Source organism: Tinamus guttatus, unplaced genomic scaffold (genome assembly GCF_059628265.1).
Source record: "Tinamus guttatus ecotype Peru unplaced genomic scaffold, ASM5962826v1 Tinamus_guttatus_pri_ptg000169l, whole genome shotgun sequence".
Taxonomy (NCBI): Eukaryota; Metazoa; Chordata; class Aves; order Tinamiformes; family Tinamidae; genus Tinamus; species Tinamus guttatus.
In genome coordinates, this window is record NW_028288703.1 from 1,719,257 (window position 1) to 1,746,234 (window position 26,978).

The following is a 26,978-nucleotide window of genomic DNA, read 5'->3' on the forward strand; positions in this document are numbered from 1 at the left end:
AGGTCTGTCTTTATATCTGTTTTATTTTAGTGCAGTATTAAGGGAGGCAAGTGACCAATCCTACTTTTCTTTCCCACAACTTGAAGAAGCAAACAAAATCCATTAGGGAATCTAAATGCGTCTTGCAGTTTTCAGTATTTTCATACGGGATACTTTACCTTATCTTGCCCATGCAAGGATGAAGCTACTTTCTTGTACTCACTAAATACCTGAAATTAAATAAATGGTAAAATAGTAAAATGTTACAATCATTTTTTTTTTCCTTCTCTCTGCTGTTTAAAAGGTTCTCGCTAAATTTTGTTTCCTAAACAGTAAATCTTGGGGGCAGATTGTGCAGTTCTTTCTGTGTTACTGTCCTGGAGACCTATGTTGATTCTTGATATTTGATCATGGTGTAGAGAGAAGTATTTTCCCATCCTCTGAAACTTAATGAGCGTCTTCCTAGGAATGACATGGAACACTGTGATTGTTCAAAGTGGCATATTGCTGGAATATTGTTTTAAATGCCTCCAAATAGTGTATTGCTGCTTTTAAGAGATGCTTAAAGCCACAAATAAGATTCAAGACTAGACAGACTTTTCAAGTATCTGTTTCTAACAAGGCTTTTCTTCACTTTTGTTTTCCTCAGATATTGTCTTCCATTGAATTGTTGCAACATTCTTTACCCAAAATCAACCGCAGTGCTTCTGAACCATCTCTGCATCGTGCAGCCCACACAGAGGACATAAATTCTTGCACACTAACATCGACGAGACTACCTGTTTTTTAGGATCGTGCTCTCCTCCCCTGGTTCTCCCCAGTAATGGGAAAGGAACAGAAATAACGGGAGTTGCTTTCAACGCCTCAGTGTACAGGATCAGTGCCAGCAGGATTATCTGCATCCCAGTTTTAAGAACAAGCTGCTAAGGATTTCTGCAGTTCTTATCCTGCAGGACACAGCTCCACATTGCCTTTTTCTACAGTTTCTTTTACTGGGATAGAGTTAACAGACTATAATCAAGAGATCTATTACTATTTTTTTAATAGATGCACTTGAGCCTTATTTTTCCCATACCCGGAAGAGATGGATGTTTCTTTGGCAGTGTTTCTGGATTGATTTGAATCTGTTGATAAATTGGTATTTTTATAGCAAGGATGGCTTGACTTGATATTTGAGAAAAGATAATGCATTATGGTGTTCTTTGATTGTTCCATGCCATATGACACTCTAAGTTGGGGAAGTTTTGCCTGAACTGAGAATCTGCAAACAAGACTGAGGGAAGAGAAAAAACAAAACAAAACAAACAAACATTCTGGAAATCAGCTCCTGCCTAAGAGCTTTCATCAAGCCAATGAAATAAGTTAAAACGCTAATTCAACACAATAGTTTTGCAATAGTTTTGCACATAGAAGAAAAACTCTTGCAAAGGAATGGAATATATTCTAAACTGTACTGCTCAGAGAAGGAAGCTAGCCAGTCTTGCTATGGTCATCTTCAGTAACTTAAGCAGCTTATTTTGGTACTATTGACTTGTTTCTTACAGCCCAGTGAGGGGTCAAGTGCAGAAAGAGGGGCTTTTGTGGCTGAAAAAAAAAAGCTAATTAACATTATCAGTATACTTCTGCAAAATGAGCATAGTCTCCATCCCATCTGAAGCTGTCGTCAGAGAGATGCACTATCAAGAGGAAACTGAGCATATGCAGTTTTTCTTGCTGATTTGGGTTTTAATTTTGTTTTTATTGCTCCTGAGAAAATGCATTTATTGTAAGCCAAGGTTCCTCTGATTATCTTATTTTAATAAAATAAATTAAATTTTAGGTTTAAGATACAGTGTCGTCATTTGTATAGAACTAGTTTTGAAAGATTCAGAAAATGATGTTTGGAATATATTTTTAAAAGTTACTAGGTTAGATATTAGCATTTTCCTGTAAAATCACACTTGATATGGCAACATGTAAGTATTTTTCCTATCACTTTCATTTCAAGATGGTTCTTACTGTACTGTCATAATCTTACAGGAGCATCCACTCATTTAAGATACATAAATTAATGAACTTTCAAGTTAAATAACTGCATTGTTTTTGCTCTGCATTTCATCTTCCACAAATCCGTTTTTTTACCTACCTAGAAGTTAATGTTTTGTCATGCCTGAAGTCTGTAGAAAATAGGTGGTTTAATTTAGTAACTTTTGTTTAATAGCATTCTGTTTAAGTATATTCATTAGAGAAAGAATAGAAGCCAAGTTTCCATTTTTGGACTGGGAGCTTGGGATTTTATGTGCTTCACTGCATATGGGGCTGCTATCCTCATATGTTGCTGAAGTCTAATGAGTGAACAGAAATTATGCCTGTAACCACTGTTACCTGAGTGCAGATAGAGATTCTTGCTGTGAATTTTGCTCACTTACATCTGCAATTCTCAGCTGCCTTTAACAGAGTCACAATAGTGATCTCGGTTTCTTAATTTGCAGGAAGAGGGAAAAAAAAAAAAAAGCACAAAGCTATTATGACTGAAAGAGAAAAACTTCAAGTAATCAAGCTCGTTAAACATGAAAGGTACTTAAAATTTACATGTAGAATCTTTGTCCTCAGAATAAATGTTAGGACAAAGCTTAGTATAGAATTAGAAGGGCAGAATATTAACCCATAGATAATAATAGTGTGACCATAAAATTTGTATGCTAAAAACTTCCTAGAGGAAACCTGTGTTCAGACTTGTTTATGTGATTTAATGACACTCTTGACATTTTAACTGCAACCCTCTCTAAACTTCATTTATACCTCACTTTACACAATATTTTTAGTGAAAGTGATGGTAAAGAGAATTGGAAAGCATTTTAATTTTTTTTTAAATCTCTTAATTTTTAAAACAGATTATGTATCTCTTTAAATACTTTTGGTAAAAGCAAGAAGATTAATTTTGACCAGTACGGGATGTCAGCTTAAATAGATGAAAGCTGTTAAATGACAATTTTAAACAGTCTCATTTTCTAAGCCATATTACTCTTACAAAACTTACCTTGTTTTTCAAAACTGCCTAGGGAAAATATTAAAGGCATTTCTTTTTCCATTTCAAGCTCTCACTACCTGGTTTATGCCTCTCCCTAGGGTAAAGTAAATTTAAAAATATCTTGTTTAGCTGAAAGATAAAAGAACTTGCTCTCCATTGAGTACTTTACAAACCCCTATTCCAGCTTCCCCAGTTTGCTGCTGGAAATACTCTTCGAAACAAATGTGTATGCTAGAAATAAGCTTCACTGGGGAGACTAAGTGGTGCAAGTAATGTGAGACAGAAAATAATGTCTGGGCAAGAATTCTTGAATGTTTATCTGAATCTCACTCTTAGCAGTAATTCCTCTTATTCCTTTAAATACATCTTTTTTTTTTTTCCCCACAACGCAAAGAATTTGTCTCCTCAGCAGTCAAGCTTTCCAAGATGTTTGAGTCCTCTAACATGCCCAGTGCAGAGGAGCAGCCTTTCCAGGTACGCAATCCCATCCCATCAGTTAAATCTGAAAATTATTGAACCCTTACCTGTTGTGCATTAACAGTAACTGCTGGTTGTGCCTGGGGATCGGGGACACATAGAAATGGAGCTATTTAGAGTAAAACAGTTTCAGAAAGACGGATACCTTAGTATGTTAAAAACACAGAGAAGGAAAAGCCTAAGCATCTACCACCCACACAGCTACAATAAGCAACAGTAAAAACTAATTGTTTCTCCTGTAACCAAAATGATTTATTTTGTACAGTTGCAATCTATAAGATCATTGACAGGTCAGCAAATATTTTTGATTACTTCGTTTAATTGTGGCTAATTCATGTAACCCAAACCAAGGTTTTCCTTCATGTTACACATTTCAACTCATTAAACTGAACAAAAGTGTAAATATTGCCATTGTAATGAATATTGAAAGTTATCCATTCACATTATGTACTTTTAAAAACCTGATCAGTATTGTAACTTAATTCTGCTGTTATGTGGTGATTCCAGTGCCAGTTCTACTGCTCTGCCTGTATATATTAACTAGTATAGTTGTATTTATAACGAACGCTCTGAGGGACGCTTCCTCAATTAAGATAAAACAATTGAGATAAAACAATGGTAGGACATGAAGTCTTTGAGAGTCAGGCCTCACTGTAAAAACACAGGAAGCTTTTTCCTTACACTATGGTACTTTGAGGTATAATGTATTAGGCTTTTAAATCTCCTGTTGAAAAAGCTACACTCACCATTATTCCTACTGCATTCTCTTAGATATACTTTAGTTGACTTAGGAAGGAAAAATAAGCAAAAAAAAAAGCCAACCCAAAACAGATTTAGCAACAGGATTATTTTTAACAGTTTAAGCTTTAAAGGATAAGAGGGGAGCTGTATTTACACTACCACTCAACTTACAAGACAGTATGTTAGGCCAAAGAAAGAAAACACGCTTGTGGGATTCAGGGATTTTTCCATGCAATCAAATTTAGGTTTTGTATGGCAACAAAAATTCTAAGATACATTTTAAAAGTTATTTGAAAGATTTACCAGGACTCCACAAGTAAACCACAGGACACATTCATTCTATCTGTGCTGTAAAAAGTAAATAGATAGTTGGATTGCTATACACTAAAGCACCTTTCACTCTCTTTATTGAGAAGTAGCAGAATCCTCATCAGCCCCAGAAAGGTGCATGAAAAGATCTCCCAGTTCTGTTACTTCATCATCTGTGCTGGACACAGTCCTACTTTCTCTGTCTTCAATAAAGTCCCAGAGGCGAACAGAATTGAAGAACTAGAATAGAAGAAGGTCTGATTTAGCAGGAACCAGTGCTTGTCCCAGTTTAAACAAAATACTTTGCTGTAGTATTGTTTCATTAAAAAAAAATATCATGCCTGGAGTTAAATACTAGTGCAACTAGTTACTAACACCCTCCACCCTACTTGCAGTTATTTAAGTTCAAGGTGACAATGAGCTATATTTAACTATTCTTAAATTATTCTTAAATGAGCCAGCCTTGATCATTCAGAACAGTGGCCAAGTGATAGCAAATAACTGAAATGGCTTTAACCATTTTAGCTGGTCACAGACAGCTGTCTACAGTTAAATGAGATCAGTTTTTAATACTACAGATGAAAGCTCTAACTGTGGAATTCCTTTGAAGAAAAAGTTTGCAATGAGAAGGGTTGTTTTAAAAACTAAAATCAAACCAATATTTTTTTCTACTAAATGAAAGGTAACTTCTCCCCTCCTTAATAAGAAAAAGTTGGGTTTTTTCTTTTCTTTTTTTTTTTTTTTGTCTTCTTCAATGTTTCATATGAAGCATAGCCTTAGAGAAGCAACACTTCATATTCTAAGAGTGTTTTGAATTACAGTTGATTTGAGTATTTGCTTACCCGCACAGTCCCCTCGGAGCTGAGCTGTTTCCTTGGCTTTTCAGGTTCAGCTCGCCTCCCATCCGGATAAGCATGAAGGTAAAGACACTTTCCTCCAAATGGGCAAGTTCCCTTTCCTTGTTCAAAGTACTTGCACGCTTTTTTCCTGATTTGATTAGAAGAGAGAGTTATGCCTTCAGGCAGCAAGAGAGCAAATACAGTTCATGTTCCCTCGGTGCGGACATAAATCCCTAGCTGCTCATCTTGTCCTTACTTAGCGCTGCAGGGTGCAGCTCCTATTAACACCAAGGTAGTTTTGCACTGCTCTTTCTCTGATGGCAGTCAAATAAACGGTAACAGTAATTAAAAGTGACAAAGGCACTACACAAGCAGCACCTAATGTCTAAAACTTAAATGATGGATGACACCTATGCTGCACGGAGATGCGTTTTCATCATAAGGAAAAAATTTCTTGCTATTTTTCTAGCGTTCCTTCCCTAGAGTTCTGGCTGTAGAGCACAGTGCATTATTGCACTTGGGCTTTTTTTGCTAAAGCAATAAAGCACTTTATTTATCCCAATTCCCTCTTATGTAAGAGTATGGCAAAGCCAAAAATCCAAATTGTAGCACTATCTGCCATTCTAACAAGACAAGACAAAACAAAACAAAAAAGGCTACCTTATTTAGAACACAGACATTTTAAAACTGCTGAACTTTGAACCCAGAAACCATTACCTTCACACTTCTTAAAAATTTACAACAACACAAGACAGGTGAGATATTAGAAATAAACAGTATCCAAAGGTCCTTAGTCTTAGAGTGATACCGTTCAAATGTTTTTCCTCCATGTAAGATAAAAACAGGCTGAATAACATTTCCTTTGTAATAATGCTTTCAGCATTTTTTTCTGCTAGGTTATAATGTGACTTTAGAAACTTCAAGCTTTCCAAGAAGCATAAACACTAGCGACAACAGCTAAGCACAGATCTGAGCTATGCATATTTGTTCCATAAGAGGCCCTCAAAATAGCAAGTTTAAAGGGTCACTGCACATCAGAGAATAAAACCACACAACCTTTTTAAAAATACTCATGACAGGCTCAGTTCAAGCACCAAACAAACAAAAACCCTACTTGGTTATCATTAAAAGGAGTGGGCAATAAGAGAAATAATGGTATCTTACTGCCTTGTGAGCTAATGAATCCGTATGTATTCCAGGCAAGCAGAGATGTGCAAAGCCCTGTTAAAACTATTCCTTAGCAGAACCTTCCCATGCTCCAATAACCAGACAGATCTTTATTAGACTATAAAGGAAATTAATTCCTGCAATACTTTTTTTCCAGTTCCAGCAGAAATTACAACAGCTCTATGAAGTAGTATCCTATATTCCCAAGAGACCAACATATATATATATACACACACACATATATTTCCTTCCATATTTGTTTCCCTTAGTTACAGAAGGGCCTGGTATTCCAGACAGCAGAAAACACATAAATCCAACTTCAGCAAGTGGACTGAAATAGCCTCAACATTTCAGACCACAACAGGTTAGAATAACTTCTCATCTACAAATCTACAGTTATGGCAGACCTTTGCAGAGCAATTGCAAAGACTGGAGAAAAAAAAAGGCAGGGGGCAGTTGTGCCTCCACCAGAGATTAGAGTTCTGTAGAATGGTTTATAATAGTGCAATGAACTTGCAAAATACTTGTATTTTGACTGACCAAGTCTTGGAGTACCTTAAGCACAAAATAAAAATATAATAGTTGTAGTTAATGAACTTACCCCATTCCCTGCTTAAATGCTTCGATCAGCTTATTCTTCTTCTCCTGGTCTTCCACCCAGTATGCACTAGGAATGACAAACTCCGATATCACACGGCACTCTGGACAAGACCTAAATGTAGCCAGACAAACAGGCAAAACTGTTACTGCTGAGAGGACACAGGCCTCATTTATGATGAAGGCTGTGACAAAAAGTCTGTTTTGGCAAAGGATTGAAAATATTTTCAACCTTTGTGTCAGGGTATTTGTAACTAGAGAATTTTTTTTTTTAAGAGGTATTACAGGAAAATGCCCTAATTGGTTGGAACCAGGATTTTTTTTCTTTGAGTTCAGATCTTAACTAATGGCTATTGCTTACAGCCACAGAGTCCTTTACAACCAGATTTATTTCTGGACACAGAGCACACAGGTGAGTCCATCCCATGGCCCACAAAAAGAACAGTCTGGTTAACCTGAACTTACTTGATGATGGGATTCTCGAACTGCTTGGCACACCTCCATTGCCGGATGCAGGACAAACAGTAGGTATGATTGCAATTGGAAAGAATCCCAAACCTCCTCTCGGAAGCTGACGGCTTTTCATACACCACTTCCATGCAGATGCTGCACACTTTGTCCTGACTTGCCTGAAAGGCAAAGGCCTTCTCCATCTCATGCTCAAATGCCGCCATACACATCTGCCACGGAGACAGGTAACTGGTTATTACGGTCCATATACCAGCCCGAGTCTTGCAAAACAGTGACTATGAAAGGAACGTAATACAGGAGAAACAAAGAACACCAAGAATATCAGTTCATATCAACTTTACCATCTCGTGAGCCTTCCTCTGTTCTTGGTCGAAAGGGTGAAGCACTTGCAAGCCGCAGATTTCACACACGTCTCCGTGGAGGTAGAGACAGTGCTCGCCGAAGTGGCAGGCGCCTGCCGCAGCGTAGGGGCACAGCTGCTCTCCGTCCACGCACGAGCCCCCGGCTACCGGATCTTCCAGCCCGCTGCAAATAGCTTCCAAGTACGAATGGGGCTTCACTTCCACGCTCTCGTTTTTGTCACTGCAACATACCAAATCGCTTGTGGCACTGGGTTTCTGCTTTTCTTCATTTGAGCCACACAGATCTTAAAAAATAGAAACATAATATGAACCATAAAAGTCACACATGAAACTCCACACTTTTTTTTTAGTGATTGCCACCACAAAAACTTCTACAATCAAATTACCCACTGCAAAACCTGATTTTAAGTTTCCTGCAGCAGTCTGCTGTTTAAACCAGGACAAAACTCCTCCACATTCACACGAGGTCAATCAGCACGCCAAACACAGACAGGAGAACAGGGTGGGAAGGCATGCAGACATGCTAGCGACAGGAGGGTTGGCTCCCTTGCCCCGAGACATTAGGCACAAAGTGAGGTCTCTGTGCTTGTGCTCCCGAGAGTGAGTTAGCCCGACAACACAGCAACATCCAGACATAAAGCAGCCAAGTTCTTGCCATGTCAAATGCCTTCGTGTTGAGAACAATATGCAAAAAAAAAAAAACCCTGAACAGTAGGAAATCCTGAAGAAGAAGAAAAATCTTTCAGGGAAGACGAAGTTGGAAACCAGCCAGTTAAAACTGATGTGATTAAAAGGTACTGGCATGGGTCTCTATAGAGAAGGGGCCTCAGGAAGACGGAAACACCATGAGCCCCTCTCTGTCTGACAGGGAATTAACATTAATTAGAGGTGGAAAACTACACAACTGCTATCAAGGCTGGGAGGCGGGAAGAGCAGCACTCACTTCTGTCCCGCAGCACCAGCGTCTTCTTCTCACGCCGGCCGGACTCGCGCACTTTGCTCCGGATGACGGGCGCGCTGGGCTCCGCGCGGGGGCCGTGCGGGGCTGCCGGGGGCCGAGGCGGCGCCGGCCCCGCTGCCGCGGGCAGCCGCGTGTGGTCATACCTGCCGGGGGAGAGGCAGAGCGGACGCTACGGAGGTGGAACTGGGGCACAGGGGAAGCGGAGAGCTGCCTCCATTAACACCTCTGCCTTCATTTAACAAAACCAACCTGGAGAGCTGTCTTGAAAAAAGGGCTGTTTTGACAAGAAGTTGACTCAACAGCTCGGTCCCTTGCAAAGCCAGGCCACAAGGTTGCCCAGTCTCCCTAAAGCATCTAAGCAAATGGATGCCTACCTCACAGGTATTTTCTCCCCAGAGACAGGCTGCATGGCTGGGATAGCATTATTCATGTGCATATTGAAGTAGATCCTCGTCATTCCCCCCCACAAACAGGTTTGCTGACGTTTCTCCAAGAAGCAACGTCAAAAGGCAACGACTGACATTTTGTGATCGCTCGTGTTCCCCACACAAGCAGGGACACAAACTTTGTGCCCCCACAGAAGATGCAGTACTTGAACACAGGCTAAGAAAGGGCTCCGAGCATCCCACAGAGCTCTGGAAATGTTCTCCAGCACCAGCACAGAAGCAATCAGTGCAATACAAAGGCTGGTCCATCTCTGAATGGTCCAGGTGGTATCCATCCCTGAATCCTAGCCTATTTTTGAAGGCAACAAGGGAATTCTCCATGTTTGTTTCTAGCCCGTGTAGCAGCAGCACCCACAGATTTGCCATGCACATGAACAGCTCATGTGCATCAAGTGCCCTCTACAGCAGCAAAGCAGCTGCAGTGAAACACCAGCAGCTGCCATTGTTTCCCAGTCACCAAGCAATGGGGTCCCAGTGAATAATAAACTACAGTTCAGTCAGAGCAGCTAAAGGGACTCTCAAAATACTCTAACATTCACTCACCCAATCCAACCTAAGTACAGCAAAGCTGCTGGAACCACAACCATGTGATGACATCTCTCCTGTGAAGCTACAAAGCTTCTCATCTGGCACCAGAGTTTTTGCATGGAGGAGTCATGAGTTGCCCTGTGGCTCTAATGAGATGTAAAACATTCACCAATACTTAATATTTACTAGAGTATTTCTCAGCGTTGTACCACAAAGGCTTTAGGAAATGGCACATGTTCCACTTTCCCATAAAAATCCCTTGCTCTAACACAGAACTGAAAGTCCTCAAAAGCCCCAGCAGGATGTGAGAGAACCCAGCTGTGCTCTACGTGCTGTGAGCTGAGGGAAGCCCTTCCACAGCTCTGCCACAGCCAACTGCCTCAGCAACAGGGAAAGTAAACGATTCCAATGGGTATTCTTCTGTACAAAGGTACACATCATAGCTTCTGCTTCTAACATTTAACCATTCTTAAACCACTACGAAAAAAGTGAAAATACACTTGAAACCTTAAGTTTCATTTCTACAGCATAACTAATGAAGCTAAAATAGAGCCAGACTGTATTGCATCCATCAGGAGGTTTTGGAAGGGAGAGAGAAAAACACAGAGCTCATTATTTAACACACCGTTTCCTGTCTTCGGCACTTGCGAGTCTCATCCTTCCCGATCTCTCACCCGCCGGAGCTCCAGGCCCGCCGCCCGCGCCCCCGCCGGGTGTTTGTTTACCTGCAGCGGCTGCCGTAGGCGCACTGGCCCTTCTGGTAGTACTTGCACACGGTGGAGGGTTTGCTGCTCGCCAAGTCGTGCGAGAAGAGGCACTTGCTGCCCTCCCGACACACTCCCTGCATGAAGTACCTGCGGGCGCGGCGCGGTCACGGGCGGCCCCGCGCGCCCCGGCCCCGCTCCGCCCGCGGCGGAGCCACGAACAGCAGCACCGGCCCCCGCTCGCCAGGCCGGTTACCGTGGCCTCGGCAGCTCTGCCACGCTCGGGGCCCGGGACGTGGGACAGCGGGACTGGGGGATCCTGGGGCTTGGCCAGAGCGGGACTCGGGGCTCCCGGGATTGGGGCACAGCGGGGTCGCAGGACGGGTCCCGGACGGGCGGGGCGGGGGCGGCCGCGACCCGAGGGCGCCGCGGGGCCGAGCCGCGGGCCGGGGGTGCCGGGGCCCGGCCGGGCCGCGCTCACCTGCAGGTCACCTCCTTGGTGCTCATCTCGGCCCCCCGGCCCGCCGGCGCCGCTGCCCGGCGGCTCGCCGCGCCGTGCACTCTTGGTTCCGCTCAGCCTCGGCAGAGCGCGGGGCTGACCCGCGCGCTCCCCGCCCCTTCGCGAGCCAGACGAGGCGGACGCTATTCTCCGACGCACCGCGCCGCCGTAGGAAGGCGGGCGAGGCCGGGCTAGAGCGCCGCTCAGCTGAACCATAGAAGCGAGCGGAAGCCGGGAGGCGGCGCGCGGGGAGGGCTAGAGCGGCCGGGCCGCTGCAGGAGCCGGTGGCGGCAAGATGGCGGCGGCGGCCATTGTACGGCTGCGGCACTGCGGGCCCGACATCTTCTGCCGACGCGTCCCGGAGCGCTGTCCCGCCTGCGGCCGCCCCCCTGCGCGGCGCCGCGCTGCCCGCCGCCCCCGTGCGCCTCCCCAGCCCCTTCTGCCGCGGGCACAGCCAGCGCGGCGCCTTCCTGCTGCGGCCTGCGGGCGGCGCCGCCTTCCTCGGGTGCGCGGGCCGGGCGCGGGGCCGCCTCCAGCGGGGCCGCCGGCGCCACCGGCAGCGACACCGACCCGCGCTTTCTCTTGCAGGGGCTACGACGGGGCGGGCGACCTACACGTGGGGATAAGCAGCAGCCGCGGTAACGGCCTCGGGAGCGCGGGCTCCGCCTCGGACGGAGCGGCTGGAGGGAGAGGCCGCTGCTCGCGTGGTCGGGGCGGGCCCTGCGGTTACCCGCGTCTTCCACGCGGGAGGTTCCGTGCTCGGCCTGGCCCGAGGGGCTGGTCTCGCTCCCCGGTCGCTCCGGGTTGACCTCCCCGCACAGGCGCGTGGGGCAGCCTGCTCCTGCCAGGCCTCAATTGGGGCAGCGGTTATTTAATATAGAAACAGACTAGTTTGGGAGTTAAAGAAGCCTTCCCGTCCTTAAAGTTGTCCTCATTATTACCACAAGGTATGCAAAACTGCAGTGTTAAAGGGTGATCAGTTCCTTGATTAAATAAATAAATGGGGCACTATGGAAAATCATCAGCAGCACAATCACAGGGAATAGCAGATATATCCAACTCTTCAGTGCTACCTCTTACTCTTCCTTTTCAGGCATCGTATATAACTATGATGAAGAGGGTGTTCACAGAGATGAAACTGGTTGGGAACAGTGTATTAGTGTCCCACTGGTACAGCCAGACATGTTTGGCCTTCTTCACCAGTGGGATAAGCTCCTAGAGGAATTTTCTGCTGGAGAAGACTGGCTACCTCACAGGTAGGCCACTTAGAAGCTGAATTTAATAGGAGGTTTTAGCTTTGGGGTAATAAATAAAAAATTCTGTTTTGGATCTGCCAAGGCTTCACAGGTTTGCCGTTGGAATGCACTTTTCTGTCAAACCAACAGCTCCTAAGTAATCTTGAAACTCAGTGGCCTTAAAATAAGAGAGTATTTTAGAAAGTTTTCATCAGCAACCAAGTAATTTTTCATGGAAAAAAAAAAACACTGAAACACACCCTTAAAGAAATGTAAAGAAAGGCTACAGATGTAGAGAAATCCAGAAAGGCCATTCTATAATTATTTGCTTTAGAATTTAACTGTCTTAGGTGTATTTGGATTTAAAGGTGTTTCTTGTTCAGAGCTTACATCCAGATCATTTGCTTGCTGTCAGAGATCACCTCTTTGAGCTGTGTTTTGTTTTAGATAAATACAGCAAAACTTCCACATAAGTGCCAGCTGGAATGTTCCCATTCTTTGTGGCTGTGTATTAAGTTGATGCCTGTTGATGACGTTACAAGTTATACAGCCCAGCCAAAATGTGCTGCCACATCACTAAGCCTGCTGGTGACAAAGCAGCTTGTGCTTTAAGGAAGCATCAGCTCTAGAACTGGCCCTTAGTTAAGATTTAAAAAAAAAAAAAAACAACACCTATCTGAGCACAAGTCTGTGAAGTGTTTATGTTAATTGAAATAGAAAGTTAGGCCACATTTTGGTGCTTTGCCGACTAGACTGAAGTAAGCCCAGCATTTTTTTGCAGTGTAATTCTCAGAGGTTTTACATTGTACAGAGATGATGGTCTCTTAAAGTTACTCAAGTATTTTGCTTTAATATATTATTTTGGTAAAGTAGGCACTCAGCATGCTAGAAAAAAGCTTTGAAGAGAGCAGTGAACAACCTTTACCTGGAGCCAGACTTTGATAGCAAGTCTCCAGATTTTGCAAAAGCATTCCGTAAATTCTCCAGGCTGACATGCAGGCCTTATACAGAATTTCCAGTATCAACATAGACCATGGAGGCACTGACAGAATGAAGCAGGGAAGGTCTTGGAAGAAGGGGAAAATGACACAGGATGAGGCAATTACAGAAGCATCATGAAGAACAAGCACAGAGCAGTGTGACCAGGTCTCTGTCAAATGCAGTTATACAGGAGCAATGGAAAAAGCAGCACTGTGAGAAATGGAGTAAATTACTGAAGCTGTTAGTGACTCACATGAAATAAATTTGTGTGTGTGTAAAGAGAAACAAACAGAAAAGCCACTGAGTCACAGTTTCCAGCATCCTTGGCTGGAAAGCACAACCTGCTCTATATAGAACATATTTAAGCACCATCATTAAAGGCAAGTAATGATGGTTCTTGAAGAACCTGTACTCCTTTATTTTGCTCAGTAAAATATACTCCTGCACACACAGTATTTACAAGAATTAGTGCTAACACTTACTAATGAGATATTTCTCTTAGGTATGAAGAACATGAGCACAATTGCTACACATATGCACTGGCATTTATTAACAGTGTGCTGACTGCACAAGGGAAGCAGCACATGAGCAAAAGTGAATTCACAGAAAAATTTGTGATCCCACAGACAAAGAGAGCTTCCAAATACATTACTCTGCACCAGGAGTTAATGGCTAGGGAGTTCTATATTGTTCACCATCCTGAACAAGAAAAAACGTGCTGAAAATAAGCTGCTACATTAAAACAGCTACAAAAGGAAAAGGAAGTCTTAGCATCAAACTATCATCATTTAAGATACTGAATCCGGTTGCTGTATTTAAAAATGCAATTTATTACACATACATGGACCTACCTCTTAGGAAAGAGTCCTGTTGTTTGCTGATAATGAGACTAAATCTGCGTATGTGAATGAAATGACGTGTCATTTGCAAACTACTGAAAATCTCTATGGGAACTGTTCATATGATAAAATATTTCTATTTTTTAACTTTAAAATCACTATACAGGATTTTCTATCAAGATATTTAGCGCTAGAAATTGTAATTGCTGTGTAATTAAGGTTTCTAACAAATGAGCTGTGAAATTTCAACTGTAGTAAACCAAAATGTTATTTTCCAAACTGTCATAGTTGTTTTTTGGATAGGTATTAAAAAGCCTGCCTACTGCTGAAGTCCAAAGTTCATGACGTACTGCATGTTCACCACATGCAAAGCTACTTTCATTACTAATAAGTATAATAATAAAAAAAAAGAATCCAGCCTCTTTGCCAAAAAGATTTTATAATTTTTCCTTGTATATGTTGCACCTTTATTCCTCAAACCAAGATAGATCCTTAGTATTAGAAGATAATCATTTAATGTTGCACCTGTAATAAACAGCAGGCTCTTCAGGATTTCAACTCAAAAACAAAACATTAGGACTTTTTAAAGCCTTTTAATTTGTTTTTGTTTAAAAAAGGATCTCTCCACAGGATTTTTACCTATTACGCATTATTGCTGCACCCAATATAGCAGCATATGATTAAGAGAAAATTCTGTTCATAATTTTGTGCAATTTCACTTAATTGGGATGCATTCTCATTTAAGAACAGAGTTGAGGTTTCAGCAACATATACTGAATTGAGTCACAACAGTTTAACACAACTTTTTAACTTAATATACATTACTACAGCTCTGTTATGTTTTTCTATACATCATTCTGTCCAGTAAACAGGATATGTCTTAATAGCATTTATGTGCACCCATTAGAATATCTTAATAGAAACTGTTCTGAGGCACTAGTTCCTCACAAATGTTTTAAACAGATTAAATTCTTCCTCAGACATTCAGTTAAGTATCTTCTTGCTCGCAGCGTTCACGAGAAGAAACCCACCGACTTACAATCAGTTCCTGAAATAAAAAAAAGTAGTTATGATGGACGCTGATGGGAGGAAAAAAGCTACAATCACAGAGGAGTGGTGATTAAACCTCTAGCCAATTGATGTGTGTTACCTGACCACTGAGAAATTTCAGGAGATTATTATCTGATTTTTTCAGGAGATTATTATGTTTTCCTGAAGTATGCTGGCTCTTACACACTCTTCCCTCTTCATTCTTAAACATCCATTAACCTCAGAGTCTCCATATTTCTCCCAGCTTTTCCATGTAAATGCTTATATTCACCGTAAGAGCATCTTTCCAATCTAAATCTGAAGATCTTAGTTTTTAAAAAGCCTTTGAGGATTTTTTGATGTCTCGGTTCATAAAGGAATCTAGGATGGTTTTACTCTAGTTATATGTGCAAGAATGAAAGCATGCTAGATAGCAAGCAACAATCGAAGGGCGAACAGTACAGTAGTTAGCCAGTCTTCCAACTGCCCCAAAGCACAGATACATATGCAAAGGAGAGAAATAGTTATTCACCTGAACCTTAATTCTTTTCATACATTCTGGTGTGGACATCTCTTTCTCAGTCATATCAGACGGTCTAATCAAATAACATAACATAAGTTCCTGTTGGTAAACGGAGAACATATTCACTGACAGCGCCAAATCACGAGTTTCAGCTGATTTCTTTCCATACAACTTTACATTAACTAGAAAGGCAGGTACTAAGGGTCCTACACGATAGCACCTGCAAGCCATGGTGGAAGAAATCTGTGAGTATGCATATTCCTTATCAAATGCATAAAACATTGCTATGAGAAGCCAGAATTGTAAAAAACAGCTGAGTGGCATCACTATGGGAACAGCAGCATTATATATGAGGATCAAACATGAAGGAAACCTTCTGGAACCATTACATCTAGAACTGAAAAGCAATTCTGGAGAGATTGGGAGAGGTTTAAACACAAAAGTGATAAACAAAATACAAGTATCTTTCAGGTCTTTCTACTGCTCCTTTCCTCACAATTTTGGAGGTTACAAGAAGAGAAATAACTTTAATATAAGGCCTCCAGAATTCATCTGGATATCTGCAAACAGAACTCATGTTCCTCCATCAGCAACATGTTCTTCTGCAGACCAGAATCAGAGATTATCTTTCCTATCTTACTCCAATTGTTTTCTTTTTAACTAAACTGTTACATTTATCATTCAAGAGCTATTTCAGAACTAGTGTCTTGCACTCTTACCTTAGAAGCATTAACGGTTGTTCGGTTCAAGCCAGACAAGGACATCCAACTGAGTGATCTTCGAAGAGAGCCTTCAAAATTATCATCAACTAATTCAGCAATGACAGAGTAACTGGAAAACAAAGCAGATAGATAAGACAGCTCACAGAAAGGAAACTATTGTCTTGGGAAGAACATGCAACTTAAGAATCAGAGGCTAAAAATCTGTGATAATTCTGGTTGTCATGGTCAGATAATAAACCAGCAGAAGGTAGAGCAAGTTATGAAACTAACTAGGCAAATAGGAGAAGAGACTAGAACCCATAAAGGCACTGGCTAGCACTTTTCCTCCCCACCCTTCTGATGTTTGTAGCATTCTCATGAATGCCGATCTGACATGTATAACCAATCTACTAATGAAGAATAAAGATAATTATAGTTTCCTAAAACATTGATCTTTGATTTCCCCCCAAATCACAGAAATTATCCATAACCTGTATTTTTAAAAGTCAGTATTACTAAATCAGATTAGTTTTCTGGGTGCATTCTTCCCAACATCAAATATACTTATTTCAACTGTTTTCATGTTTTAATATCATTATGTGAAGTAATTCATACAATTATGTTCTTTTGTACTTTGCTAAAAGAACTCTTGCAATCCCAGCAAGAATTCACAATGCAGAAATATATCTGGCAAAGTATTCTGGGTGAAGAATAATCTGTGGTTAACCAGGGAAGATATTAAAAATTGTGAGAGAAAAACACTAATTTGAAACTAAAAAAGTAGTCAAAAAACATAAGCTTCAAACCTTGCATGATAGAAGGGGGGACCTTTTCGATACAGCACTGAAACAAAAGTGAAACACCTTAGTTAGTCCTAATGGAAACTAGGCCCAAAAGTATTTTCAAAGTGTTTCATAAATGTAATTACGCAAGATGAAACTTCAGCTGCTCAGAATTAAGCTGCCCTAGCAAGTGGAGAGAGAGAGAAGAAAAAGGATGGAAGCAGCAGGGTGACTGAGGACAGGGGAGTGGCAGGGTAGAAGGCAAAGAAGAGCCATTACTGATGCTGTGGGAAAAGGATTTAGGGAGGATTTTTTTCTGCAACACTTAGGCTTTGAATACTGTCTTCAAAACAGAAATTGAACCACCACTGGAGTACAAGTGAAAGATCATAGTAAGTCACTGAGGTTCTTATTGAGACAATTTTTTTCCAAAAATTTTCAGAGAGACAAAGGGCACAAGTACATAGATATTGCCACAATTCCACCTATAGACACTTGAAGTTCTTTAAGTTCATGGGCACATGAGGCATTGCAGCTGGACTGTGGAAAATGACTTAAGTGGTTACAGATGTTGGTATTTACATGCTATATCTATGTGCATGCTATTCCAAGGCCTCTCATATTAGCAGTACAGGGAAGATGTGTGTAGAAGAGGAAAATTCAGAGAGGAATTTCATTGTGATCCGGTATCAATTATTAACCTTATGAAGCAAAATGGCAGGACTTCCAAGATACTGTCTCAGCTGCTGCATGTGTGACGTTATATTTTGCTCATATACCAATTTTAGTGCTAATCTGTCGTGTAGCCAAAGATGCCTTTTGCCAACTGCAAGAAGCAAAGTTTGCTCTGGTCATAAAGATCCTCACTGCAGAATTTATCATTGGCACTAAGGTCTTGCACCAACTGCTACACCTGAAACGGAGTCAGTCATAAACTATTCAATTTTTTAAAGGAACTACTCACAGAGGTCGGTTCCATACTTCAGTCCGACTTTGGGGACCCATCCCTTACTGCGGAAGTAATGATATGCCATGTATGTGGTTTTAAAATCGGGCTTCACTTCGCTGAAGATTTCCCATAGCTTCAAAATAGTTAAAGGCTCCTAGAAACCACACCAAAAGGCATTAGTCTGACAATATCACAGTAGATATAGAAGAGTTTGTTTCAAGCTGCACATAGCAGACCATTAGAGTCATATACTAAATAACATAGTCCCAAAGAAAATAACCTTCAGGCAATACAATATGGAGCCTTACCCTAAGAGACAGAAACTTGATCTTTCCATTCAGTTATTTAAATGTTTCAAAACCAATCCCATAAGGCTCTTGTTTAGAGAGAGATCTGATGAATCTCAGACACAAAGATTTCAATCCTTTCGCCATTTCATATAACAATAGCTTAATATATTTATGCTTAATACTCCCCAAGGAATTTTCTTGTTTCAGGAAAGGAAAGAGCATTCTCCATACTATTTCTCACATACTTACTTTATTTCTTTCCTGAGCAAAAATAACAACTATAGAATGACCCCAGTTATCTGTACTTTTCTTGGTAAACATTAAAATTTTAGACCCTTAGTAGTAGTAGTAATTATATTTCTGTTTGCAAGAACAATTTCCAGATTACTGTGGAATTACCTCCTTCAGAAGTTAACAATTTGATATTGCGACAATCACTAATAATTTAAGACCAAACATATCCAGGCTAAACCAAAACATCCAAATGAACACTATTCCCTTCAGAACACAATAGAAAATTAATAAAATCTCTTACCTCCCCATAATAAATAGTTAAGCATCCTAGAGCATATACCAAGAAAAAAGCCTGGGAAAAAAAAAAGAATAATTTTAATTAATATCCAGGCTATTTCTGTAGTTTATGTTCCATACCAGAACAAAGGTTCAAACTCTTTTTATACCAGAATCCCTATGCCAAGACAAACAAGTGTCCTGAAGGCTTCCTTTGATATTTCTCTATATAAACTTTAAACTGCAACAAACATACCACTTATCTACGCATGGGCTTTGGACTGCTGAAGGCACTGTATTGTATGTAACATAATAACATGTTTAAAATATCTGGAGTGGGCTTTATATAAAAAATATATTCCTGGTATTTCAATACTTAACTCATACGATTGGCCTCTTTGTTATTGGTGAAATTATTCAGTCTGAAGTATTTGGGACTGGACTTTTTTAAAACTGTTATCATGCAATAAATGGTTTCTAAAAATGAGTTTAATCATCAAAACGATTCAAATATTTAGGAGACACTAGAGAATCTTATCTTTAAGGAACAGTATTAAGTCATGTGGTAGCATATACTAATGCTTGTTTTTCAGGTTAAAAGAAAATTAAATTGTATGGTATTTGAAACATACCTCTTCCAAGCTGAGTTGTAAATATTCAAAAATCCTGAATGGATTTCTTCTGCATACCAGTTTTTCCTTCTTGATAGACTGCAATAAAAATGTACTATATTACTAAATTTTTAAACTGCAAAAAGATAATAAACCCTGGAAGTAGCAGTGATTATTATATAAATTTCTAAAAGAATAGGATACTTTTTGGCCTTACATTTTCTTGCTCACCAGCAGAGTTATCTTCAGGGTATAAACTACTTCCTTCCTCCTCTTGCACCAACACATATTCTGGAGCACATTCTTTTGATGTGACCATCTCGCAAGATTTTGGTTGAGTGCTTTCCTTTGCCTTGCAGCCACAATGCACAAGAAAACTGTGCCTCTGGCAAGACACTTCAGCGCTCTCTTTTAAGTCAAATGGTTCCTGTTCTTTAGAGCCACACATGGCCACAGGATCATGAGCTGGATCTCCTTCCACACAGGCTTTTGCATAGCCTTCCTTCTGATTACGACATTCGTAACTTGGAGATACGTTTCCAGCATCTGTAGAAGAATGTCTAGAAAGCTCTACATTTTCTGTGCTTGGGCCCATTCTGTCACAACAATTGCCAATTTGCTCAGCTCCATCATTTTTCATACAGGGCAACTCAAGAGGCTTAGTGTAGTTTTCAAGAATTTTGGTAACTGAATAGTCATCAAATCCTTGCTGTTGCAAAACACTTTTAGCCCACTGGACGTGATACTGGTACCTAGTAAACAAGTAAAGGAAACAGCAAGTTCTAAGACATAACATCCTTCAATTAACATCTTAAAAACAAGCATCTTAAAATAGACAATTCTGCACAGCTCACAGAACAAATCTTAACATACAGCCCAAAGACTGCTAGGTAAAGCACAAGCATGCACAACGTAATTAAACTCCAGTCTTTTGGTCAGAACGCACAGACTAAGCTGCTCAGTATCAGATTCTACTGCTTTTTCTGGCTTTGACATTTAAAATTTCTGTGGCAACAAGCACCAATGTAGAACACGCAAACACAAACTGAGGGCTACCACTACACAGCTTCAAAACCTAAGAGCTTCATCAGGCAAAATTTCCATTTTCCCCCTGGAACCTTAAAGAATGAATTCCCTATGAAAAGATACTAGAAGCAGAGTTTGCATAATGAAAAACTGCAACTAAGACTTCGTATACTGAGGTTTCATAGTCTTTATCTATTATACAGGTAACTGAGAACAGCATCTTTTTTTTTAATGCTTCCAAACAGTAATGCTACAGCAAAAACATCAGTGTAAACATCTAACCAGAAATTATTTTCAGTCTTGCCAAAATCCCTGTATCTCTGAGGAAAAACAGAAAAACTAGTTTAAAATATTAATCTTCATTCTGTCAAATGTTACAGGTAGTTAAATGTAGTTATCCGTATTGAAATATGGAAAAATTTAGTACAATATTCTTTATTTCCCAAAATGAAATTCTAACACAGCTACTACAGACAACAAAATAAATAGCAGTGAGTCATCAACATCTATACAACCAACACGCTGAAAAACAGTGAAATAAAACACAGATTAGAATCACCTTCTTCCAAAAAAAAATAATAATGTAGAACTTACTTCTTTGATGCAATTATGGGCAAGTTTATGTTAGCACCTGCATTAAAAATATATAATGTTTCAATAATGTATATTTTTTAAACACTCATATATTCTGTAACATAATAAGCATCTTCAAAACTGGGTGTAATTTTGGTTTCCCCTCTAATCTCAAGGACACAGCAGAACTAGAAAAAGTACAGAAGTAACAAAGAAGGAAGGGCTTATATAAGAGGGACAACTAAATACACTACTTTCTGCAGCTTTTAAGAAGACAGTTGCAGTGCAATGTGCTAGAATTCCATTTCAGAGGCTTAAAAGTGTCATCAAGAAGATGGATAATGAATGAGTCTTTCTATATATAGACCACAAGCATGTAACAGGCAATTACCTACTAACAGATTCAAAATTGCACATACCCTTGCCATATGATTTCATGGGCACTAAGAAGTTCAGGATGAAAACAAGAAAGTTCCTGGAAGAAAAGTCCAAAACTGCTGCCTTGATATACAAAGGTCCTAAGCAACAAATCAGTGTAGGCTGGAGAATGCACTAAGGAGTTAACAATTATGCTTTCCTGTTCATGTATTTTTCCCTAGGCATCTTATTTTAGCCTCTGAGAACAGACAGGCTTGGTTTGATCCAATATCTAACCTAGTACAGAGATTAGTTTTTTATATGCAATTTATACACGAAAATCATTAATAACAGAGGAAAAATGAAAAATACTATTAAAACAATGAGGGAATTAGAAATGGGGACAATTTACCTTGCCACTTTGTAACCAGTAAAGGATCTGAAATGCTGTACACTGGCCGACTTCTCGAAAGAATACCTTTTCCAAAATAGCCCTTCAAAGAAAAACACAAAATCTTATTACATCATTGGATTATATATATTTATTTCCTGGGCTAAGAATGAAATACTTCTCATAGTTGATAGAGAAATATATATTTAATATTTATTTAAATAGAGGAGGGAGACAGATGCTAAAAGGGGAAGGGAAACAAAAAGATTATAACACATGTTCTGCTCTATGTATGCTCAAAAAATTGAAATATTGTGCAAATAGGGTACACCACCTTGCTATACAGCTGTTCAATATCTTCAGGGTTCCTCACAATGACATTGTTGTTAATAATTTCAGCATGATATATTCTGAAATCCTTCCCATCTATTTCCACAGGAAAGGCAGATTCGTATGTCTCAAAAACTCTTCTTTTCCTTCTTGGGGGTTGGAAAACAGCTTCTGCCATTTCCTAAGGTTTTCTTCAAAAGAGTGGAAAAAGACACATGTAACATTCAAGTTTTAAAGTTCATGCACTTTTAAGTGTTTCAACATTCCCTTCCTGATAGCAAATTACCAAAAAGCCTACAGGATATCCAAGCTTAATTCTGGAACTGCTATGCCAGGCAAACACAACCAAATTATTTCCCACAGTGTTACATGCTACTCTACTTTTGGCCGGTGCTGCCTGAGCACCAGGTATGGACCATCCTCGGCCAGGAATAAAGTTAAGATCAAGGAGAAGTGAACACATGAGGAGCTGAAGTTGTTTTAAGAATAAAACACCTCGAATAAAATAAAATGAATAAGCAGAAACTACAGCACCATGGTATAAAGTACAAATTGTTTTGAATAACTTCATTAATAAGAATATTAAGAAGCGGCAGCAGCTTGACAGGTGTTCCCTCCTACAGCAGGGAACCCTCTAGAGAGGGAGGCCGCACAGCAGTGACCAGCAGAGGGAGCAATGGCCCGCTCGGCCTTAAACCCGGCTCCCGCCGCACGCGGGGCCGCCCCGTCCGGCGACATCAGGACGACATTAGCGCGACACCGCCCGCCACAGCCGCCGGGCGCAGCCCGACACCGCCCATCGCCGCAGCCCGCCCGGAGCCGGCGGCGGCCGCGCCTGGGACGCGGTGCGGGGCGGCCAGGCGGCTCGCGGACCCCGCCGCCATGGCGCCCGCCTGCCCGCCCGTCGCCATAGCGACCGCCGCCCGCTGCACGCACCCGCCGCCGCCGCCGCGCCAGGAGGCCGCGCAGGGCGAGCGCGCGTGCGCGCGGCGCGATCCCGCCTCTCCTGGCTCCGCCCCCTCGGCGACCGTTGGCTGTGGCGGGAGTCGTTGCGGCGCGGAGGCGCCTTCCCTCTGAGGACGGAGCTGGGAGTGTACGGGAGCGGCGTCCTGCCGTGGTGCGACCGGCTCTTCTTCCAGGGGTGGCCGAGAAGGGCAGGGAGAAAGAGGCCTGTGTTCATGTGGAGAGGAAGCCTCACATCCTCTGGCCCCTGTCTTGCCTGCGCTCAGCCCCAAGGTGGAGAGCTCTGGTGAGGGGCCTCAGGGTGAGGGGAAAACAAGTTGGTAGGAAAGGGAGAGCCTGGATCCTGTGGAGGCCCTCCCAGAATCCTCCGCCCTGCAACTCAGTTTCTAGCTGCTGCCAGCCTCCATGCAGCAGAAATGGCTGCAGACCACAAAGCATCCTGTGCTGGCAATTTAAAAGCAATAAAAGAAAATGACATTTTTTTAATGGAACACCCATCCTGAAATGAATGATGAGCTTCATAATGAGGGACATTTGAGATACATGGGTGGGTGAAATTTTATAGCTGTGGGAGGTGAGGGGAAGATATCATTTTCAGCTTGAAGCAATTGTTTTTGGCAGGCTAACAAGCCCCTGACATTGCAATGACTCATACGACTGCTTAGGATAATGCAATACTACTTACACAACTTGTTAACAGAGATACTGTGATTGCACAGTTTATTGCCAGAGTTGAATTCGGGGGGGGAGGGGGAAAGGTACTGTAATTTAAAAAATAAGAAAAAGAAAAAAGGGATCTTACCTGATCTTACTTCAGTAAGATAAAGAGCATTAACACTAGCTTGTGAACAACAGATATTGCTTTTTCACTTCCCTTTTGATAAATGCTGAGCTTGTTATCAGTTTAGGTCTTTTTCACCTAATTCTTCATAATAAATGCAACTACAAGGCAGGAATCTTATTTTGAGGTTATGTTGCGAGGGTCCACTATAAAAAACAAAAGAAGATGAAATTTCAATTCCAGGAAGACAAACTAGCCCAATTTGCATTTCCCTTTGCTTTAGTTGGCTAGTGGCTAATTCTCTGGTGTAATCTCAAAAGACCCCCTTTCCATGCTCCTGGGGTTTTAGACTCTCAGGGGAAAAAAAATGTACTCATGCAAAAATAACATCACAGTTCTGGAGTACTCAAAAAATCTGGGCAGTGCACAGAAGTGGTAATAAGCTTTGCTTACTACCAGTGCCTAGGTCATCCAAGTTCAAAATGCAGGATAATTTTTCTCATTTAAATATAGAATTTATCATATAGAAGTCTCACATCCTTGTTTCAAAATGAAATAGAAAAATCTAGCAACTGAATCAGTGACTGAAAAGGAGAAGCTCAAACTTCTACATTTGCTGTGTGAAACAAGCACATTTTTCAATGTAGTCCTAGTAGATAAGATTTCATTAGCCTCTTTTTTTTTTTTTGACTGGCTAGCAATAAATAAATAAAACCACTTATGAAAAGCTTTAAAATACATCACTCTTACGAGGGAGTGAGTTTCTGTTTTTTTGTTTTTTTTGTGTGTGTGTGTGTTTTACAGACAGAATTGTGAAGCTCCAGGAGAGAGAGGAGGAAAGTAAGATCACAAAGGAAATTGTGAACAAAACCTGAGAATAGTAAGTTGGCATTCCTACACTTATGTCCTACCGAGGTCTACTTCACATACTGTCTGGTGAGTGTAAATTTGTTTTGAAGATTCATTCAAGCAGAGACCCTGTTGTGTTCTTGTTCCCAATGTATACTGCAATGCTCTGATACCTTAAGGTAGAGCTCTGCCATTAAAATATCTATAAGTTAAAGCATTCTAGGTAACAGTGTGAAAACAAGCAAATATCAAAGATACATTTCATTTCAAAATTCCATGAAAGTATGCTGATAAAGTTGTTTTTAAATGAAAGAGTTTATCTAACATAGATGCGTCTGCATTTTCTTGTCGTGTGGGCCTATTACAATGAGATGTACATTACAACAAGAAGTAGACACAACATAAAAAAGCTATAGGTCAGTTGCCTTCCTCCACATCTCATTATCTGCATACAGCCTTGAGATGGAAACCACAGCATACCACATCCAGTCAATTGAACCACACTCATGTTTCTTCAAATAAAAATGCAGACTACGTATCTGCTCCCATTTCTTTTCTGCTTATAAACCAAGATTGTTTTTCAACCAGAAATGTTGCTATCTGAAGGTCAAATTGTTTGAGTCATGGGAATATCTTTTTTGTTAACATATCAATAATTATACAGACATTTTTACAAATATCTGGGTTTTTCTTTTATGATGAAACAGCAAATGACTAGCTAGCAGCTAGACTAGCTAGCATCATAGCAGATGATCAGGCATTTGCTCTGCCCTCAGGATGCCAGGGAGTCACAAATTGGACCTGAGTTTTCAGTGCCATACTGTTGTGAAAAAATGAATCATACTAGAATTTATATACAAGATAGTGTATAAGAAACATGAAGCAACTCATTAGTTCCATGCATCATTGGTAGGACTTCAAATGAAGTACTATGCCCACTTATAAGAATAGTTAAGATAAATGTATAGCAATTGGAAATAAGATAATGACAAGAACTTACTTGATTCCTCTGCAGTGCAGCAGAAAATGCAACACTCTATACTGCTTTACCTGCAGCTTTTGTTAAATCATCTTTCAGATGTCCAGTTCTGTATAAGTTGTACTTCTCAGTGCCTTTGAGAATACACCATTTCATTCTGTGTGTGCCTTATCATTGCTTCTTATGCACAGAATGCTCTGTTGCTTACCGTTTCCTGATGCTCAGGTAGTTTTTCTGTTGATCTGACTTATTCCACTGAATCACTAAATTAAGGTCCAAACCGATACCAGGATTCTGAAAGGCTGATACAACTCTCCAAATCATGATGAGGACAACCTTGTTGTAACCCTTTAGTTCTAGAAATATATTGTCTTAAACTTCAATACAGTTGTCCTTTTTGTGTAATTTTCAGTTGTACACTGCCTGACTTCTACTGTCTTGTTATTCACATTGTCATACTCAGAATTCCCTGTAAAATTGTGCTATTTTTGGGATACTGGAGACCAGTTCATTCATAGTAGTCCTTTTTTTTTTTTTTAAGTTGCTATCTTCTCTATATTGCCATACATGAAAAACAGTTAAAATGGAAGGACATGCTGTCAATATCACGCTGTCAATATCATGCTTATTAAACTCTTTCTGTGACCTCATATGTAGCAATATCTTAATCTATGTGGTTTAGTGTTTGCAGTCATTACTGTCAGCCCTTCTGTAGTTCATGGTGACCTTCTGCAGTAAGTCATATCAAAGAGTATATCTGGAATCATACAGGTGAAATACATAGTACTCATATAATGAGAACCCATTTAATATTACATTAACCAATACGTAAGTAAAAGTTTGCAGCTGACACTATATTTTTTATGCTGTGAAGATTCGATCTTTCATCGCTTCACTTAGCTTAGAGGTGTGAAAAGATCTAATGAATAGTGAAATTCTGGGCACTTGTACTTCACTGATAATAAAATGAAGTTACCATATGCAGGCAAATTCTAAGGAGTTTGGTTATCAAAAGCTGTTGTTTGCTAGATATTTGATGCCTTCTATAAGGACTTTGGAAGTTAATTCCCAGACTTATCTCAGCCAACATATACAGGCAGGTACTCTTGAAGTACATGTTTTACATTTTTAACCTTATTAAAAGAAACGAAAGTGGAAGTCTGTAAAACTATTTGCCTATGTAGCATTT

The 26,978-nt window shown here is 40.7% G+C and overlaps 4 protein-coding genes across 6 annotated transcripts in view; 2 read left to right on the top strand and 2 right to left on the bottom strand.

The window, feature by feature from the left end:
- The window catches only part of RAF1 (Raf-1 proto-oncogene, serine/threonine kinase), a 28,538-nt gene extending 26,734 nt beyond the window's left edge, over nt 1–1,804 (top strand). For both annotated transcript variants that reach the window (XM_088522874.1, XM_088522875.1), the window contains one exon: nt 629–1,804. In XM_088522874.1, coding sequence (XP_088379000.1) covers nt 629–769 — 141 coding nt within the window. In that variant the 3' untranslated portion in view covers nt 770–1,804. The remainder of the gene's footprint in view (nt 1–628) is intronic.
- Nucleotides 1,805–4,581: 2,777 nt separating this feature from the next.
- MKRN2 (makorin ring finger protein 2) lies at nt 4,582–11,103 on the bottom strand. The gene is made up of 8 exons (XM_088522853.1): nt 11,073–11,103; nt 10,613–10,741; nt 8,896–9,056; nt 7,932–8,236; nt 7,585–7,799; nt 7,124–7,234; nt 5,359–5,503; nt 4,582–4,756 (listed from the first exon to the last, which is right to left on the bottom strand). Exons 1-8 carry the CDS (start codon nt 11,096–11,098, stop codon nt 4,613–4,615), a joined length of 1,236 nt encoding a protein of 411 aa, XP_088378979.1. The 5' UTR covers nt 11,099–11,103; the 3' UTR covers nt 4,582–4,612.
- Nucleotides 11,104–11,481: 378 nt separating this feature from the next.
- On the top strand, nt 11,482–14,149 carry MKRN2OS (MKRN2 opposite strand). 2 transcript variants are annotated; one of them, XM_088522842.1, is made up of 4 exons: nt 11,482–11,595; nt 11,679–11,728; nt 12,184–12,346; nt 13,809–14,149. In XM_088522842.1, exons 3-4 carry the CDS (start codon nt 12,273–12,275, stop codon nt 14,026–14,028), a joined length of 294 nt encoding a protein of 97 aa, XP_088378968.1. In that variant the 5' UTR covers nt 11,482–11,595; nt 11,679–11,728; nt 12,184–12,272; the 3' UTR covers nt 14,029–14,149. The 2 variants fall into 2 exon arrangements, with proteins under 2 accessions (XP_088378968.1, XP_088378969.1); XM_088522843.1 differs by lacking the exons at nt 11,482–11,595; nt 11,679–11,728 and adding an exon at nt 12,021–12,037.
- A 978-nt stretch (nt 14,150–15,127) lies between these two features.
- Nucleotides 15,128–22,556, bottom strand: TSEN2 (tRNA splicing endonuclease subunit 2). The gene is made up of 11 exons (XM_010217323.2): nt 22,222–22,556; nt 21,909–21,990; nt 21,161–21,197; nt 19,758–20,292; nt 19,562–19,639; nt 18,955–19,005; nt 18,145–18,283; nt 17,205–17,241; nt 16,417–16,528; nt 15,707–15,796; nt 15,128–15,193 (listed from the first exon to the last, which is right to left on the bottom strand). The coding sequence occupies exons 1-11, from the start codon at nt 22,393–22,395 to the stop codon at nt 15,134–15,136; spliced, it is 1,395 nt and encodes a 464-aa protein (XP_010215625.2). The 5' UTR covers nt 22,396–22,556; the 3' UTR covers nt 15,128–15,133.
- Nucleotides 22,557–26,978: the final 4,422 nt, after the last annotated feature.